The following is a 17,234-nucleotide window of genomic DNA, read 5'->3' on the forward strand; positions in this document are numbered from 1 at the left end:
GTAGCTTTGCAATTTCTGTAGCATCTGTTTCCCTGTGCATAACACGAAGGTGCACAAACTTTGGAGGTGAAGGTAGTGGATGGCATTACACATTGCCCTAGCCCTTCAGCAATTGATACTCAGACAGTAATCAAACTTCCATGTTTTCCATAAATACAGAAACATGTCGGCATGAACAATGAACCAACTAGCTTGTGCCTCAGTAGTCTAGCCAGGACAACAGAGATAATTCTGCTTAGTAAATTACCAAGGATCTCTGTTTTACAAAATTAGACTGCGAAAAATGTCCTCTGAAACTGCTGAAACACAAACTCTCCATGTCTTTCTGTGCGATCAAGAAAGTTCCTGATCCCATGAACAAATGCTTACCAAGCCCTCTTAAAAGATGAGGGTTTGAGTAAGTGGGAAGCATCAGTAAAAGACCATTTTTGAGGAGCAAATGACCATTTCTGAGGGGAAAATACACCTTAGCTAGATGACTTTCAGACAAGGCAAGCAGCAAACAGCTTTTTGTTCTCTGCATCTCAAAGGGCAATTACGTCTTCAGGACAGCACTTCTGTCACACACAGACACAAACTGAGCTAACAGGTAAAAGAGCATGAAGCTGTCTTCCTGCTACATGAAGACTTGAATATTCAGGCATCAGGGGATCTGAAGAGAGAAACAGACAGACAAACAGACAAGATTGCTACATATTGCCCCTAGAAATCAAAACAAAACAAAACCACTGAACAGCTTGGCCCTCATGTCTTGCAGCTGTAACTCTAGACACAGAATCCCTGCTGTATAACGGCAGAGGGAAATAACAAGGGAAGGAAAAAAACATTCAGCACGGGGTGGAGGGGAGACCAAAGTCTATTTTTAAATAATTTGTGTATGTCTGGTGGTCAAGTTAGTGTTTCGCTTCTTTTTGTGAAAGCACAGTGACACAGGCCACCATCCAGAGCTGCTGACAATCCAGGTATCACTCCACATTACTCTACCTCTTCTCTCCAATATTTGTGTGGCATTTCAGATAATTTTTGTTTCCTCTAACCCTGACTCACATTCCTCTATTCTGAGAAACCTCTCTCCTTTCCTTTCCAGAAAGTGATTTTGAAAGCTGTTCTTTTCCCCAACAGAAATATCATATATTTTTAAATGTGTGTTCACTTAACCCCTAAACTTATGAACACACACAGAGATCATTCCACGTATTTCACCAGTCCCTGCCAACTTCATGGACTGTATCTATATAAAGATGACTTTTTTTCATGACAAGGCTTTGCAGTCCCTTCATAAATCGTCATGCTCTTCAATAAATACAGTTTAAAAGCCCACTAAATGGTACTAGGAATTTAAAAGGATCCTGAGAACCTGTTTCTTTGGTATGAATATCCACATCTGCTTTTGATTTATTGTCAAATGAAACTGAGCACAAGCTATAACTCTAAATACAGTGCTGAATGACGTTTAATTGAGAACATAGCCCATTTGGTCAATGCTGTAAATTAATAAGGGGTAAGTACAAACAAAACAAACCAATTAGTGCTCTTGATGATTGACAAGAAATGCGTGGATATCTAGTCTTTTACCGTTTTAGTAAGTATTTTCTTGTCCACACTTCTTTTACAGGAGTGATAGATCAGTCAGTTTCAGTAAACCTTCCAGATCTTAACTAAAACATTCTTTTCACATTAGCAAAAAGTTATTACCATCTGTATTGTGTTCAGTGCCTCTTTAGTGTGCACAAATATCTGACAGACTTGCCCAATTTTTTGTGCCAATAACACCCCTTAGAATTAAAAAATGAAGCCTTGTGCAACAAAAGAGTTGTCGTACAAAATCCTCCTCTAGAAATTTGCTACTGTAAGGGAAGTTAAATCCCATTAGTAAAGTCACAAAAACAGCTAAACCTCTAAATTTAGTGTTTTTAACATTAATATGGAGTTTGTAATATAAAATTAGGACACAAGAAGCATCCAAGGGCAAAGACTCCTTCAGTCGCTTGACAGACACAGCAAGGATGTTGTCAAATGTTCTTTGTTACTGCCTCAATTACCTCATCTGCATCCAGTATGTAAACATATAATCTTGGGCCTGATCCCTGTCCTTACTCTGTGGTTTGCTTTTAAAGAAGATTCTGACCATACAGAACTGGCTATTAATAAATCTGTCTAGAGGGAAACAAACTGAAATGAGTTAACCTCTCTCACTTTACAAACTAAGCCTTAGGTAATGTTAGACAGCTCCAGGATCCTTGCTAGGAGAAGCTTGCCTTAAAAGGCTTAAGTTGGAACCCAGCCCTCAAAATAACATTATCCAAGCATTCACCTTGTAGGAAATACACTACCTAAGGGAATGCTTTTTCTTATAGGTCAGGAAGAACCACCATCTCAGAAGCAAAACAGAAAGCCCTCCACTAAAGAGCCATTCAGCTCCACTATACCACTTGACCACTTACACTGAATTTCTTTTCACTCTAGGAATAACATAAAACTTACAGTCTAAGGGATGATTTCTGAATAGAATGAGATTATTCCTTTTTCCCAGAGGATCACTTATTCACTATAAAAGGAATAATTCCCATTTCATAATATAACAGAATTTAACTATATGTAATACAACATATTCACTATTAAGCACTGCATAGATTTGACATAGATATTCATCTGAATATTAAAACAGTATGTCTTAATTTATCACGGATGGCTTCAGAAGCAGATCTGCATGTCATTCACAAAGGAAATGGCAATGCTAAATCTCTTTGCAATGCTCAACCTTTGTTTCAAAGTTTCTTTGCTTTCATCCTTCCTGCAGGTAAAAAGATCCAAATCTGGCAGAAAATGTTATACAAATAAATATTCTATAAACAAAAGAATAATGAGTACTGGAATCAACCATAGCTTTTGGTGGAGATGAGGCACTCATCACTGAATCCAGAGCAACCCTAAGGGACCTGGTCACTCACAAGAGCAACACAAAGCCAGGGGGTGACAAGTACAGTTCCCCTTCATCATGATACAAATGCTGTTATTCCGTTACATAAAAGAGCTAGCTATACCTCTTGTACTCCCTCTCTAAAACAGCAAAGTTCTGATTTTACCACCTTTTCTTTTGGTCACTGAACAGTGCTATTTTCACTGTTCCAATCAAATGAACTAAAAGATATTCCACAGTCAGAGGTGTTGGTTTCCAAGCTTTTACTACTTTCTTCTGCACTGCTACACAAGCTCTAGAGTGACTCTAGTGCTGTTACCTAGACAGAAAAAAAATTAACTAATTTTAAAGCTTTCATTAGATATTTCCCTAGCAAAAAATGCACTCATAATTCAGAGAAAAGATTTATCTATAGAAATAACCTGGATATTTAAGTAGTGCTCTGAGTAACTGCAAAGTATCATCTCAGTAAATCTTACAACTTTGTCAGACACCCCCAATCTACGGATGAAAGCACACAGATAAAAAGGCCAGGTATGCTCATGGCCAGGACATGCAGAGACATGTCATCTAAGGAAGGACTGACAGATCTAGAATTGTTCAGATGAAGAAAAGAAGGCAAAATGTACATATCCATGCATATATATAAATACTTGAATTACATACATAAATATACATATAATTTATGTACATAAATATTCCATATACATAGATCCATGTATATATATAAATACTTAATGAGTGGGGGAGTAAAGAAGATGTATAAAGAATTTTGATAGCATGAGGCAAAAAGCACAAATTTAAAGACCAAAATTCCACTTAAAGAGACCTGGACAAATCAGAGGACTGGGCAATCACCAACCGTATGAAGTTGAACAAGGGAAAGTGGTGGATTCTGCACCTGGGATGGGGCAACACTGGATGTTCGTATGGACTGTGGAACGAGATGCTGGAAAGCAACTTCAGGGAAAGGGACCTGGGGATCTTGGTCAATGAAAAGTTGAATCTGAGTCAGCAGTGCCCTGGCAGCCAGGAGGGACAACCATGCCCTGGGGGGCATCAGGCAAAGCATCACCAGACACTCAAGGGAGGGGATTGTCCTGCTCTGCTTGGCACTGGGGCAGCCTCACCTTGAATATTGTGTGCAGTTTTGGGTGGCACAATATAAGAAAGATATTAAGCTATTGGAGAGAATCCAAAGGAGGGCAATGAAGATGGTGAAGGGCCTTGAGGGGAAACCGTATGAGGAGCGGCTGAGGGCACTTGGCTGTTCAGCCTGGAGAAGAGGAGACCTCATTTCAGTTACAACTTCCTCTTGAGGGAAAGAGAAGGGGCAGGCACTGATCTCTTCTCTGTGGTGACCAGTGACAGGACCTGAGGGAACGGCCTGAAGTTGTGTGAGGGGAGGTTTAGGTTGGATATTAGAAAGAGGTTCTTCACCTCTACCACCAAAGGGTGGTTGGACACTGGAACAGGCTCCCTGGGGGAGTGGTCAAACAGCAGTGGTCACAGCACCAAGACTGACAGTTCAAGAAGCGTTTGGATGATACTCTTGGGCACATGGTGTGACTCTTGGAGATGGTCCTGTGCAGGGTTAAGAGTTCGACTTGATGATCCTTGTAGGTCCCTTCCAACTCAGCATATTCTGAGATTCTGTGATTCTATGACAAAACATTTTTACTACAAGGGTGATCAACCATTGAAACAAGTTTCCCAGAGAGTTTATAGGATCTCCATCCCCAGAAATACTCAAAACCCAACTTGGACACAGTCCTGATCAACCTAAAGAAAAAAACAAATAACTCAAAATCACCACTGGCTTTGCAAAAACAGGAACTACTACATAGAATTTTGGCTTACACAGTTGTGTGAGGACTGTTGGATCTGGCAACTTGAAATTGTGCGGCTTGCAGTTTTGAGCCCTGAACTAGAAAGAACCAAATGTGCCTAATTTCGAGAAAACAACTAACATACATATCCTTCACTCTCTATCATTCTGAGGTCTTCTAAACAGGACATTAAAAGACAAAGCATGTTATGTACATAGCCATTTTCTAAGGTCTTGGTGCTATACAACCTTCTAACAACTTTATCACGACTTCCAAAAATTGCTGGAGGCCCTTATATGCTGCTATGTTGTGTGCCATATTCAAAATATCATCCTGCTAATAGATCTCAGTTTGATTTGAAAAACTAAAAACCCTAGTTTTCTTTGTCTGTGAGCAATTTCCATCATTAAAGTAACAAAGCTGTGACTTGATTTCTCCAGTACTGCTCCAGTCTTCTGCTAATAATAAAAACAAGGACTCAAAAATATTTTACTGAATATGTAATTGATCTCCATGTATTTTCAGACCAAGCATTCACAACACTATTGACTAGTGCATCTGCCAAATATTTGTCTCTTTTGTGTTTGCTTTAAACATTTATTATTTTAAAAAAAGCAGTGGGAAAAAAAGAGCTGAACAGCAAAATCAATTCCAAAAGGACAAACACAGTTCATAACCTTGCCCATCTACTGCCAGCTGCCACTGCTCAATTATCTTCTGAATAGATATATTTTTTATATATATGAATATTTTTTGTTTTGCTCCAGGACTGCTAGAATTGAGCAACATTAAAAAAGATTACCATTGCTAAGAATTGTCCCAGACCAAGTGGGTGTTGAGGAGTGTCTGGGAGATAAATAAGAGTCCCTGATAACCTGTTTATACTGTATATGTCCAGCAGAGCACCACACCACTGAATGCTAAAGCTTTTTACAGACTGCTGCTCATGTCTTACCGATTGAAGTTACCAGTGAGACTCTGAACCAAAGGGAGCATCATAATTTTAACAAGAGCCTTTGTTTTGAATTGTGTTAACATCATAGAGAAGTAAGTTGCTCCAAGATTTGAACAGGTTCCTGGTCATATAAAGAGCCTACCTATTGCTAAAAGCAATAGTGCTTTTAATTTCTGCACCTGGAAAAGTCAGAAAATTCTGACCACCACAAACATTTTGTCTCACTGCAAAATCTGAATTACAAATTCCAGTAACACGTGCAATGGGAGGACAAAGAATAAAATATGTATCATAGAACATGCAAAATAAATTTCATATGGAATATTAACACTGAAGCTCGTGTTAGGAACTACTGCTAAACATGATGTGTTTTGGTGTAAAGACCTCTTGTAAGACTAGGAAATTCATTAAAAATAAACCAACTTATTTTGTCCTAACTTCTTCAAAATTTAATGCTGGGAATTTATTTCCTTCTCTCGGAACAAACCACTCTGTAGCTTTTCTGGTTTGTCTTCGTATCTCTGGAGCAAAGCACATGCTAGGACTGATTTTTTTAAGGACTGTGGATCAGAAGGTACTTATAATCAGACCCCTCTGGCAAAGGTCCTGAGACAACAACAAAAAATGGTTTTATACTGAAAAGGAATCTCTATTCCTGAAACATTTAGAGTGATGTCATCCAGATACCACAGCTGTGAAAGATTTAATTTGTTGTGCAGCTAGTTCTGATATTATATCAGTGAGATTTGTGTTAATTCCTGCAGCAATATCCCTAGTTTCTCACTTCTGCCTCTGTATGTTACACTGGGAAATGGCTAAAGGGTTTGTAGTACCATACTGTAAATACAGTGTGCCTTCTAAGGGAGGTCTGTCTTGGCAGATATGCAACACAGTGGATGCTGGCACTCATAATTATAGCCGTCATCCTGAAAAGCTTCCAGAATGGATTACTTTCTTAAAGTGTCATATTGGTTTGCCTAGCTTTCAGGTTCATATACTTTTTAAACTTCTACAGAAGAGTGTGGGGGTGTGGCTGCTCAAGAAAAACCAACCTTACTTTACTAGCATCTCTGAATACTGCCGATCAAACTTACAGCATTGCAACAAGCGATAAACAATATGCCACAATAAGCACTCAGAAGTCAACGAACAACAAGAGAACAGTAATGTTTGTGGGCTGATTTGCCATTCTCAAAGTTGCATGAGCAAATTCCTTGGCCAGGAGCTGTGCAAAAATATAAGCATAGATGGTAACTTGAATGCTGACAAGCCAGGTTTTAATAAGCCATGAATTTTGCATGAAAGTAGTCTAAATCACTCCATTGGATAACAATTCTTTTTATACAATATTTTGCATTATCCCTAGTACTAGCATGAAAATACTGTTGCAGTATGTTCAAAGGTATAAAGCCCATGTTGTGGAGGGGCAGTACAAAACATTAAAGGGAACTGGCAAGTGACTTTTTCAAGCCATGAAAAACAATGCTTTAAAAAGCAATGAAGAACAGAACACTCACTAGTATTTTTTGCCTTTTATTCATCAGAACTACCAAGTGTACTGCTTCTAGGGATACCAGAGAAAGAAAAACATGAAAAATTAGTGAGGTTAAGCAGGCGGTCAATTCAGAGTATAGAGTAAGATGGTGTATCAATGCATTTGCAGCTTCCTACATACTCAGTGGAGAGGGTAGCACCGGAATAAAGGGTTTCGGCACACCTAATGCAGAACTGCCATACAGAGGCACTACACATGGAGATGACCCTACCAGTGGTCTCTACTGGAGTACAGACTCACTTCAGTCTGTGCCTGAAGCCAGGTTGTCTCCCTTTACTACCTCACACTTATAAACTCAATTCGCCTCAATGAAGAGATGAGGCTGAAGGATATGTACCAGAATCCTTCAGTGCTTCTTATAAGGTACATATTTTAGCATTTTAAAAACAAACTGCACTTAAGTTAAAGGGAAGATAATAAGTGACTAATCTGCTAAACACCAGACTTCCAAATCACAACTTCTGCTTAGACCCAAATTCAAGGCACAATTTTGGAAGCACAAACAGATCAATTTCCAAAAAACAGGTTTTCAACCTAAGAAAATATTAATCCTGATTAGCCAGCCCCAGACATGATGCTAAGCAGAGCACTTTTTGCCTGTCCCGGCCAAAAAGTCAGAGAAAAAATTACTTAATAATTTCTTAAGGCAGCCACGTTTCAGGCCAGGTCTAAACACAATGAACAATGTGCAGACGTGTACCTTGCCTCTGACCCTGATGCATTAATCTTGTGAACAATCTCATGCAAGGCTGTAGTAAGCAGGACTAGTACTTTTCACAAACACTACACTGATTAAAAGTGGTGATTTAGACTTGACACTAGCGATTGCTGACAGGAACTCTACTTTCAATTTGACCAGTAATCCCTACCTCATAGCTCTGCAATTTCAGAAGTGACCACAGAGGTAAACCAGGCTGGTTTCATTTTTTTCCACTGTATCTTTAATACAGATTGTCAAGGCCATATCAAAACTTAGAGAGCCCCAACGCTGTCATCTAATCAGTTAGCTCTAAATGACTTAAGATATTTAGAGCATGATGCTAAAGATCATCAGTCTAGAATCTGCTGCTCTCTTGTTATCAGCTGCTCGTTTTGCAGAGGTTATAGGAATAAAAACCCATAAACACATTCTTGATAAACACACAACATACATATTCTGAATGTTCATCATCTCAGTGAGGGCACCATTTTTTTAAAACAAAAAAACCTTGAACCATGCACATGGTAAGAACGCCTTAACGAGAGGAAAGTCCTGCTTGTCAAACCTGATTTCCATCTATGACAAGGTAACCCACCCAGTTGATCAAGGGAAGCCAGCTGATGTAATCTTTTTGGAATTCAGTAAAGCTTTTGGTACTGTCTCTCATGGGATCCTACTGGACAAAATGTCCAGCACACAGCTGGATAAACACAACATGGGCTGGGTGAGCAACTGGCTCACGAGTGGAATACAGAAGGTGACAGTGAATGGGGTAACATCAGACTGGTGACCTGTCACTAGTGGGGTTCTGCAGGGCCCCATCTTGGGCCTTGTGCTCTTCAACATCTTCGTAAATGGCTTGGATACAGGACTGGGAGGGATACTAAGCAAGTTTGCAGATGACACAAAACTGGGAGGAGCTGTTGATTCCCTCAAAGGCAGGGAGGCCCTGCAGGACAAGTTAAAGGACTGGGCAATCACCAGCTGTATGAAGTTCAACAAGGAGAGGTGATGGATTCTGCATCTGGGATGGGCCATCCCGGATGTTCATACAGACTGGGGAATGAGAGGCTGGAAAGCAGTGCCACAGAAAGGGACCTGGGGGTCCTGGTTGATGGCAAGTTGAATCTGAGTCACCAATGCCCTGGCACCCAGGAGGGACAACCATGTCCTGGGGGCATCAGGCAAAGCATCGCCAGCTGGTCAAGGGAGGGGATTGTACCACTCTGCTCTGACCTGGGGAGGCCTCACCTTGAATATTGTGTGCAGTTTTGGGCACTGCAACATAAGAAAGATATTAAGCTACTGAAGTGTCCAAAGGAGGGCAATGAAGATGGTGAAGGGCCTTGAGAGGAAGCCATATGAGAAGGAGCTGAGGGTACTTGGCTGTTCAGCCTGGAGAAGAGGAGACTTAGGGGAGACCTCATTGCAGTTACAACTTCTTCTTGAGGGGAAGAGAAGGGGCAAGCACTGATCTCTTCTCTGTGGTGACCAGTGACAGGACCTGAAGGAACGGCCTGAAGTTTGTGAGGGAAGGTTTAGGTTGGATATTAGAAAGAGGTTCTTCACCCAAAGGGTGGTTGGACACTGGAACAGGCTCCCTGGGAAGTGGTCAAACAGCACCAAGCCTGACAATTCAAGATGATTTTGGATGATACTCTTGGGCACATGGTGTGACTCCTGGGAATGGGTGCAGGGTCAGGGGTTGGACTCGATGATTCATGTGGGTCCCTTCCAATGTGGCATATTCTGTGATTCTGTGAAAAGATTTTCAATCCCCTTTGTGTCAACTAATTGTTTTTTTTTAATTTGAAAATGAGATTCTGAATCTGCAAATGCACTGAAATTAAAAGCTAATTTTCCTAGTGGGCGACAATACTGCATCTTGTACTTTCACGATTTTGACATACCGAAGAAACAGAGCCACCATTACTTATTTAAACAAGCACTAAATAAGCATTATAACTGTTTATTCTCAATTGATATGTGCTTACATTCTTTTGAGGGGCTTTTTAAAATTTTTTTTAATTGGACAACAACAGAACACTGGATTTGACATGCTGGTTGGCTGTTTGTCATGATCCACATTAGATTGAAAACCAGATTTCAGGGACCATATACTTAGAAAATGTGCCACCTTATTCTGTAGGTGCTGTGACAAACCTTCTGTTTACATATACCACTGAATAGAGTGATGGTGAAATACAAAAGCAAGAAGACTTTTTAATGCAACAATTATTATACTAACACAGAATGACTCCCAAAGCCTCCCTCAGCTACCACTTTGCCAGATTGTTTAGAAAAATTGGCTTGTCTAAGGCTGGCTGAGTGGTATCTATGACTTCTGCTCAACAGCAGTGCATACCTACAACTTCCAGCTCAGTTTTGAAGAGAAATGCTTCCCATTTTACTTCCACTGAAAGACAGAAACAAGTCTGTCCTCTTAGAAGCAGATGTTATTTTGTCAAGAGTTTGCAACGCAGAGTAGCCCACAAAAACCAGTGAAGCTTCAGGATGTTTAAACTGTTCATCAATGAAGATGGCACATCAATGCTGGCATATATGTAACTGTGAGTCTTGGCTGCTAAGACAAGAACACCCCATCAAACTTCCAACATCATATGATGACCCCCCCATTTCTATTTCAGAACTCATCTGGCAATGACGAGTTGATGCACATCCTTCCCATGAGGCACAGTGAGTGATGATAGCAGTGGTTATCTCTTAGGATCAGAAGCTCCAATACAGGTGCCTACAGCTCAGAAATTCAGAAGTTATGACTACTAAGATATTTGGGTTTTATATGTATTCTTTAGTCATCAGCACCAATGCTTACTCAAACCTGTTCGTATTTTCAATTCTTCTTTGGTTCTTTCTCGCTGTCACAACAACTCTGTAGCTCTCCATAATGCAATAAGCAATCTGCTTAACATAAGCTGCATGTAGTTTGTGCTGTCCCACGAACTTATGCTGTGAAAAACTGAAGCCAGAGAGTTTTGCATGAGTGAGCTCAGTTTCTTCCCCTTTCTTAGATGGTTTGCATGTGCCTTAAAAGAAAGACTGATGAACATAAGCACTTGCTGGCTCAAGTGTGGCACGAAATTCCCAAACAAGGTATCAAACCCAAACATTGACACCACCTGGATCAGCCCTCTGGATCAAGGTGGTATCTCCTGCCACTGTCTCTTGTGGTACATCCAGCATATTTCTGTAAACATCACAGAATTTATCTTCAATCTGCTGGGTAGGAATGTCAAAGTGGGGCACAAGTGTTAAAAATAAGCATGGACAGCTCTGACAAAACAGAGAAACTCTGCTCTGTGAAGCACCTTTGGAGAGGATGCAAAACTACAGCGCCAAGGAGAACTCCCTTATGTTTTCAAAGAAGATGGACATTACGTGGTTGCACAGCAGCTTGTCAAACTGAGCAGCTCTGGTTTTAGGATGGGGTTAAATGAATGGTTTTGCTGCCATGGGTTCTGAGACCTGCTGAACAACTGCTATGTAAATCTTGCTCCTGTTCACTGGTGTTCCCAGGTCCAACTCTAACCAGACTGATGACTTTGCAGAATTCACTTATCTCTCTCCCCCCCCAGTAGTTTCCGTAGAACTGTCACAGGCATGAATTAATCACTTTAACAATCAAGAGTGCTGCATGACGATTTAAGTGCTGGGATTATTCTAAGTGTGCACTTTGCTTCATAGTCTGTTACTAGAAGACATAACTGATACTATTTTGGGGACTTCGTAATGCTTCACAGAGACTTTTGAGTTTGGAAAAGAAGTAGAGAATTCTGGTCAGAAGCAGAAGAAACCCCATATTAAAGTGTAACATAAGAAAAAAAAGTGACATTTTAGAAAAGTGAAAGAAGAAATAATTACAGTTGTACCAAAATACAGTTAAAAACAAAAGACAGCAGTGTAAGAGTCCAGAGGGAATAACAGTTTTGTTAGACTTTAAATAGAGATCTTCCAATAGCAGTATTTTAAGCTTAGAACAGTCATTTTCAGAAAAGTGTCTAGAAAACAGAGTGTTTCCTGAAGATGTTAATTTGTCTGACATGAAGAAATCATACTGAACAAAACCACAGTACAGTATCTTTAATCAAGAGCCAGCAAGCAGACTGGAATTTAACCTTGTCATTCTATTGCAGTTCTCCCTGTCACCATGTGAATATTTTTCTTCCCACATTCTTATAAGACTACAGTGTAAAATGACAGTCATGCTGTTGCAGCCACAAAGTTTAGCTGGGCTCATGAAACTAAATTGTAGGTTTCTGAAGGGAATTTTTGTTTATTTCACTTTAAAGATATCATTAGTCAAGATTTTGTATCAAGAAAACAGATGGTATTTCTTAAGCTCACATTTTGTTTGTAACCGTTATTTTTAACTTGTATCATTTAACCATTTCACACAACACCTCTGATGTGGATCTATATCGAAACATGACTTCAGGTGGAAGATCTAATACAGGGGTGTGTTTTCCTAAAACAGGTTTGACTTGTGCAGCTCTGAGCACATTAGACAATTGCTTTCTCCTGCCAAATGTGAAGAAGAGAATAAGCTTTGCCAATTTCACATGCCCAGCAGTGATGCACCTCTTGCAGTCTCACTCCTCAACTCTGTATGAGAATGCATAAGATGTTTCAAGACAAGTACACCCAGTGCTCAGCTACAGAACACTACCAGAAATTAGACGCAAAAACCCCAGAAAACGAGAGTTGCTTTGGGGGTTGCTCCTGCACCCACAGGGCAAATGACAAGGAGCAGCCTGGTAAGAAAGTTTCCAGAGTGGACTGGCCGTCCATGAACCATCCAGTGGGAAGCCTCCTCAGTGTGATCAAGTGTGAATACATGCCCAGGAGCTGTCTAAAGCAAAGTTCTGCCATGATCTGTATGACAACACTACAGATGATTACGTTCCAGGGTCTGAAAATGTTCCTGGACATACTTCTATTTACTGGTATAATATACACACTTAAGGGCATCTTTGTCAGTCATCAGTAATTAAAGCAGTCTCCTGGCGACAGTATTTGGTATCTCTGACTGCTGATAGCTATTGGGTACCCAAGTCCCACCACCATAAAACAAGGCAGACGTTTCAGATGCCAGAGTTGTCTCATATATATCACTTCTGAAATAGAGACATGGGCTCCATGCCCCTTCAAAGAGTGAATTTCGCACATTTGTTTGCAAGGGCAGCAGAAAATATGGGAATCGCAGGTCGACAGCACAGGAAGATAATGACTAATTGCCCTGACCAGACTATTCCGCGTCCCAACTACACCACTCCACACCCCATCATACAGCCCTATATCCCTTGACGCTGAACACCGTCGCACGGCACGGAGAGAGACACTCGCACACACGCACTGCCCAGCACACCACACCCCGAGCCGTCACGCCCCAACACCCCGAGCACTCCTGCGCCGCACACTGAGCCGCGCTTCCCCTCGCTGCCGAGACGTCCCCTTGCCACAGCGCACCGCACCTCACGGCACCACCGCTCGCTCCTCTCACCGCACCCCTCACCTCACCCTCACCGCACCGCTCAACACGCATCCCACCGCGCTCCTCACCGCGCTCCTCACCACACCGCACCCCCGCACGCCCCCGCACCGCGGTGCCAGGCCCCCCAGCGCAGGGCACAGCTCCCGCCCGCCGCCCCGTCTCACCGCCGCCTGCTGGAAGGCGCCCTTGGTGTAGGTGCCTCCGCCGCGGTAGGCGATGGCGGGGATCTCGCGTCCCAGCAGAGCGCACTTGTGCTGCTGCGGCCGCCGCCGGGAGATGTAATCCACGCGTGGCACCACGTTGCTGCGCGAGGAGAAGGTGACGATGGCGACGCGCGTGGCCGCGGGCACCACGGGAAAGTCGGAGAGCAGCTTCTTGACGAAGCGCAGCTCGCTGAGGAAGTTGGCCGGCCCGACGCTCGACGACTCGTCCACCAGGAAGACCAGCTCCAGCCGCCCGCTGCGCGCCCGCAGCCGCCGCACCTGGCGCTTGAAGGCGCGTCCCAGCTTCTCCACTTTGCTCTCCGTCGTATCGGGCAGCGCCGGCGCCGCCAGCGCGGGTGACGCCAAAGTTGGGGCGCGGGAGAGGGCGCCCGGAGGGCCGCCCGCCCGGCCCTGCGGCACCGACGGCGACAGCGACAGCGACAGCCCCCCCCAACAGCAGAGAGCCACCAGGGTCCACATGGCGGGGCGGCGGGCGCGGGGACACGCCGGCAGCCGCGGGAGGAGAGCGGCTGGTCGCCCCCTGACGCCCCACCTCCTCTCTGCTCGGAGGGGCGGCCGGCCTGTCCCTCTTTCCCTGCCTCCCTTCCTCCCTCCCCGCCTGCCCCCGCAGGTATCCGCGCCCTTTAATCCCCCCGCGGGCCTCCCCCGCGGCTGAGGCGCTGCCCCTCGCACGCCCCCCTCTCGGTTGCCCCCCCCCGCGCCTTTCGGTAACGTTTTTCCCCCGTCCCTCCCCGCCTCCCGCCGCCTCGTCCCGCCCCGATGGGTCCCACACGGCTGTCGGGGGCCAGCCCGGCAGCTGGCGGTCATTGGAAACGCGGCGAGCCGAAGCGAAGCGATGCCCGGCTTCCGAGAAGCGGGGGATGGGGGGGGGGAAAGGGGGGCGAAAAGGCAGGACCCCCCCCGAAAAGAGAGGAGCGCCTTTTCCGCTTCCCCGCCGCGCGGGCTGGAGCTGCTGCTCGCGGGTACGGAGCAAGGGCTTGCACTGACACGTGCTGAATTAATCGTGGTTAATTTAGTCCTTTGTTTTGCGCGGAGGATGCGCCTGCGGCTGGGATGTTTGAAGGGTCCGAATGCTCTGGTTCCGCTCCTGGCTGTCACAGTTTCACTCTGTTGTTCACTTCAGCCATCTGTGGATTCAGTTTTCCAACTTTCAAGATGTACATACAATACTTTATTGATGTATGTCTCACCGAAGTGTCGGCGAGGTGTTTGGATAGAGAGGGGTGTGTGTCCACAAGGGTGTGTGCATGAAAGGTAGGGACAGTGCTTGCATATGTACATCGATATGTGTACGTAAATATATATAGAGATATACATGGATGTAGCAACAGTTACAATAACTTGGGCTTGTTATGAAAAATTCCTTATAGCCACGTGTGAGATTACAAGCCATTTCTTGGAATTTTTTCCTGTGTTGTCTTGCTGTCTGTGAATCACTTTGGAAGAGAGAAATGTTCCCGAAGAGACCTCCTGCCCAAACTCAGGACCCACTATTCCTTCAGCCAACTTCGCTACAGATTTAATTCTCTAGACTGTTATGAGGCAAGAACTTTTGTTTATTTTAACCATTAGTTTAGTATAAAACAGTTTTCTACCTAATCAACTCCATTTCCAGAAGAAACTCAGTCTCAGAAACATTCCCCTGGGATAGGTCAGCCATGTAAACATGTTGATTACAACTCTTCGCCTTTAGTTGGTATTTCTCCTTCCTTTATACATTTTCTATTCCTCCTCTCTCCTTTAGTTTACTTTTGTTGACATATCACAGTGCTATGGAATACACAGGTACATTGGTACATTTGCAAGTGAAACCCCACTTTTACATGTAATGGAATTATTTACTCTTTATTCACTGGGGCTCCCAGTGGTGGAAAATTGATCCAATACTGTCCTTTTGGCTTTCCAGCAATACTCAAGTTCGGCTGCAAATGACAGGAGACTAAGTAACAGAAGATGTTTAATTAGGGAAATGATGCGTCTGATATGTGGATCCAACATTATTTTTTTACTTTATGTAGTTGTCCAAGTGCTTCACAAAAATCTGTTTCTCCTGCAGGAAGTATACTTCTGCAACTTAGTGCTTGAAGAGAAGATAGCAATCAGGCACTCTTACGGAGTCAAATGTGAAGAGTAGTTCTGGTACTGAAGGATGAATAGCTGGTGGACAGACCAGTTTCTGCTAATGTTATAGTGACATGAAGGATATAACATCACACTTGGGCTACTCCGCCAACTTTTTGTTTCGGACAGGTAGCTGAAAATTGCTACAACCACCAAAATTCTCAGAAAGTTGATTTGCATCGTTGGTCTTTGGAAGATTAAAGAAACGATGCTGTAGTTGCATCCACTCTAGTCTGAGTCACACTACTAGTACAACTTACAATGTCCTTCTGCACTGTACTGGGCTACAGATCATGTTGGTCTTTGCACAAAGCAGAATGAAAGAATGGAAAAGTATAGCCAAGAGGAGTCTGGTTTCTGCAAGATGCTCCTAACTGTAGTGGACCATTGCAGTTATGATGTACTGCTGCTACTCCTGAGTTTTCAGATTGTAAAAAGTACTTTTCTCTAGACTGGTTTAGTTTGTTGGGAAACTTAACTGCTAGTTCCATTGTTTTCTGCATGTTTACATAAAGCTAGATTCGTATTTATAAATGCCACACATTTTAGGACTCAGAAGCAAAGGAAAGGAAAATGTATTAGAAATATTTTTAGCAAAGGAAAGATGGTTAATATCAAAGGCCAGCTTTCATATGCACCTCCTGTACTGCCAATATGCAATCAGAGGTGACTAACTGTAAGAACAGAGCAGTTGATGTCAGTCTTAGTGATCTCATCAAAATTATGAATGCAAAAGATAACAGGACAATTATAAATTAATCCTCAATACATGTACAATTTGTGAAAATGTGTATTCTCCTAGGTCATGCAGCTCCTGCAGTCATGCTACACAGAAGCTCTTACTGGTGTAAATAAAAGCTGTATTTGGATGTGTACAGGGCAGCAGAATGAAGTCATCAGTGCGAGATGTAAATATATTTGTCACACAGGGAGTTCACAGTAGAAAAGGAGTAAATAGGTGAACAGCTAAGTTCTGACTGTGTATGCAAGACTGAGGCTCTAGCATGGTACTGATGTGAGGCAAAATCCAGGAAAATTTGAATGGTGAGGAGAAATTTCCTTTCAGTCCCTGAGTAATTAGCATGAGAAAGACTTTGAAAAGAATCAGTGACCTGTATATAGTGAGTAACTCTTCTCATATGTTTTCCCTTGTACATAACACAGGTAGCTCTCTTTACATTCATTGACATTCAATCTAGTTGTGCAGAGAGGAGATAGCAAAGCATTACAAGACACTCTGAGAAGGCAGTATCAACATCTGTAGTAAGCACGATCTAATGGTATGAGGGAGAGTGAGGGCAGCCAAAGTATTCAAGTGTGTTCCTGATGTGATTTAAGAAAACTATAGAAAAATGTCTGGTATTAACTTAAAAGCTTGAATTCATCCAGTGAAATCCTCAAGAAAGAATTTTTTCCAC

General features: G+C 42.8%; 1 protein-coding gene across 1 annotated transcript in view; it reads right to left on the reverse strand.

Moving 5' to 3' along the window:
• SVEP1 (sushi, von Willebrand factor type A, EGF and pentraxin domain containing 1) overlaps window positions 1-14,204 on the reverse strand; it is a 123,153-nt gene extending 108,949 nt beyond the window's left edge. The window contains exon 1 of the mRNA XM_017816355.1: window positions 13,636-14,204. Coding sequence (XP_017671844.1) covers window positions 13,636-14,154 — 519 coding nt within the window. The 5' untranslated portion in view covers window positions 14,155-14,204. The remainder of the gene's footprint in view (window positions 1-13,635) is intronic.
• Window positions 14,205-17,234: the final 3,030 nt, after the last annotated feature.

Source organism: Lepidothrix coronata, unplaced genomic scaffold (assembly GCF_001604755.1).
Source record: "Lepidothrix coronata isolate B3197 unplaced genomic scaffold, Lepidothrix_coronata-1.0 Scaffold55, whole genome shotgun sequence".
Classification (NCBI taxonomy): Eukaryota; Metazoa; Chordata; class Aves; order Passeriformes; family Pipridae; genus Lepidothrix; species Lepidothrix coronata.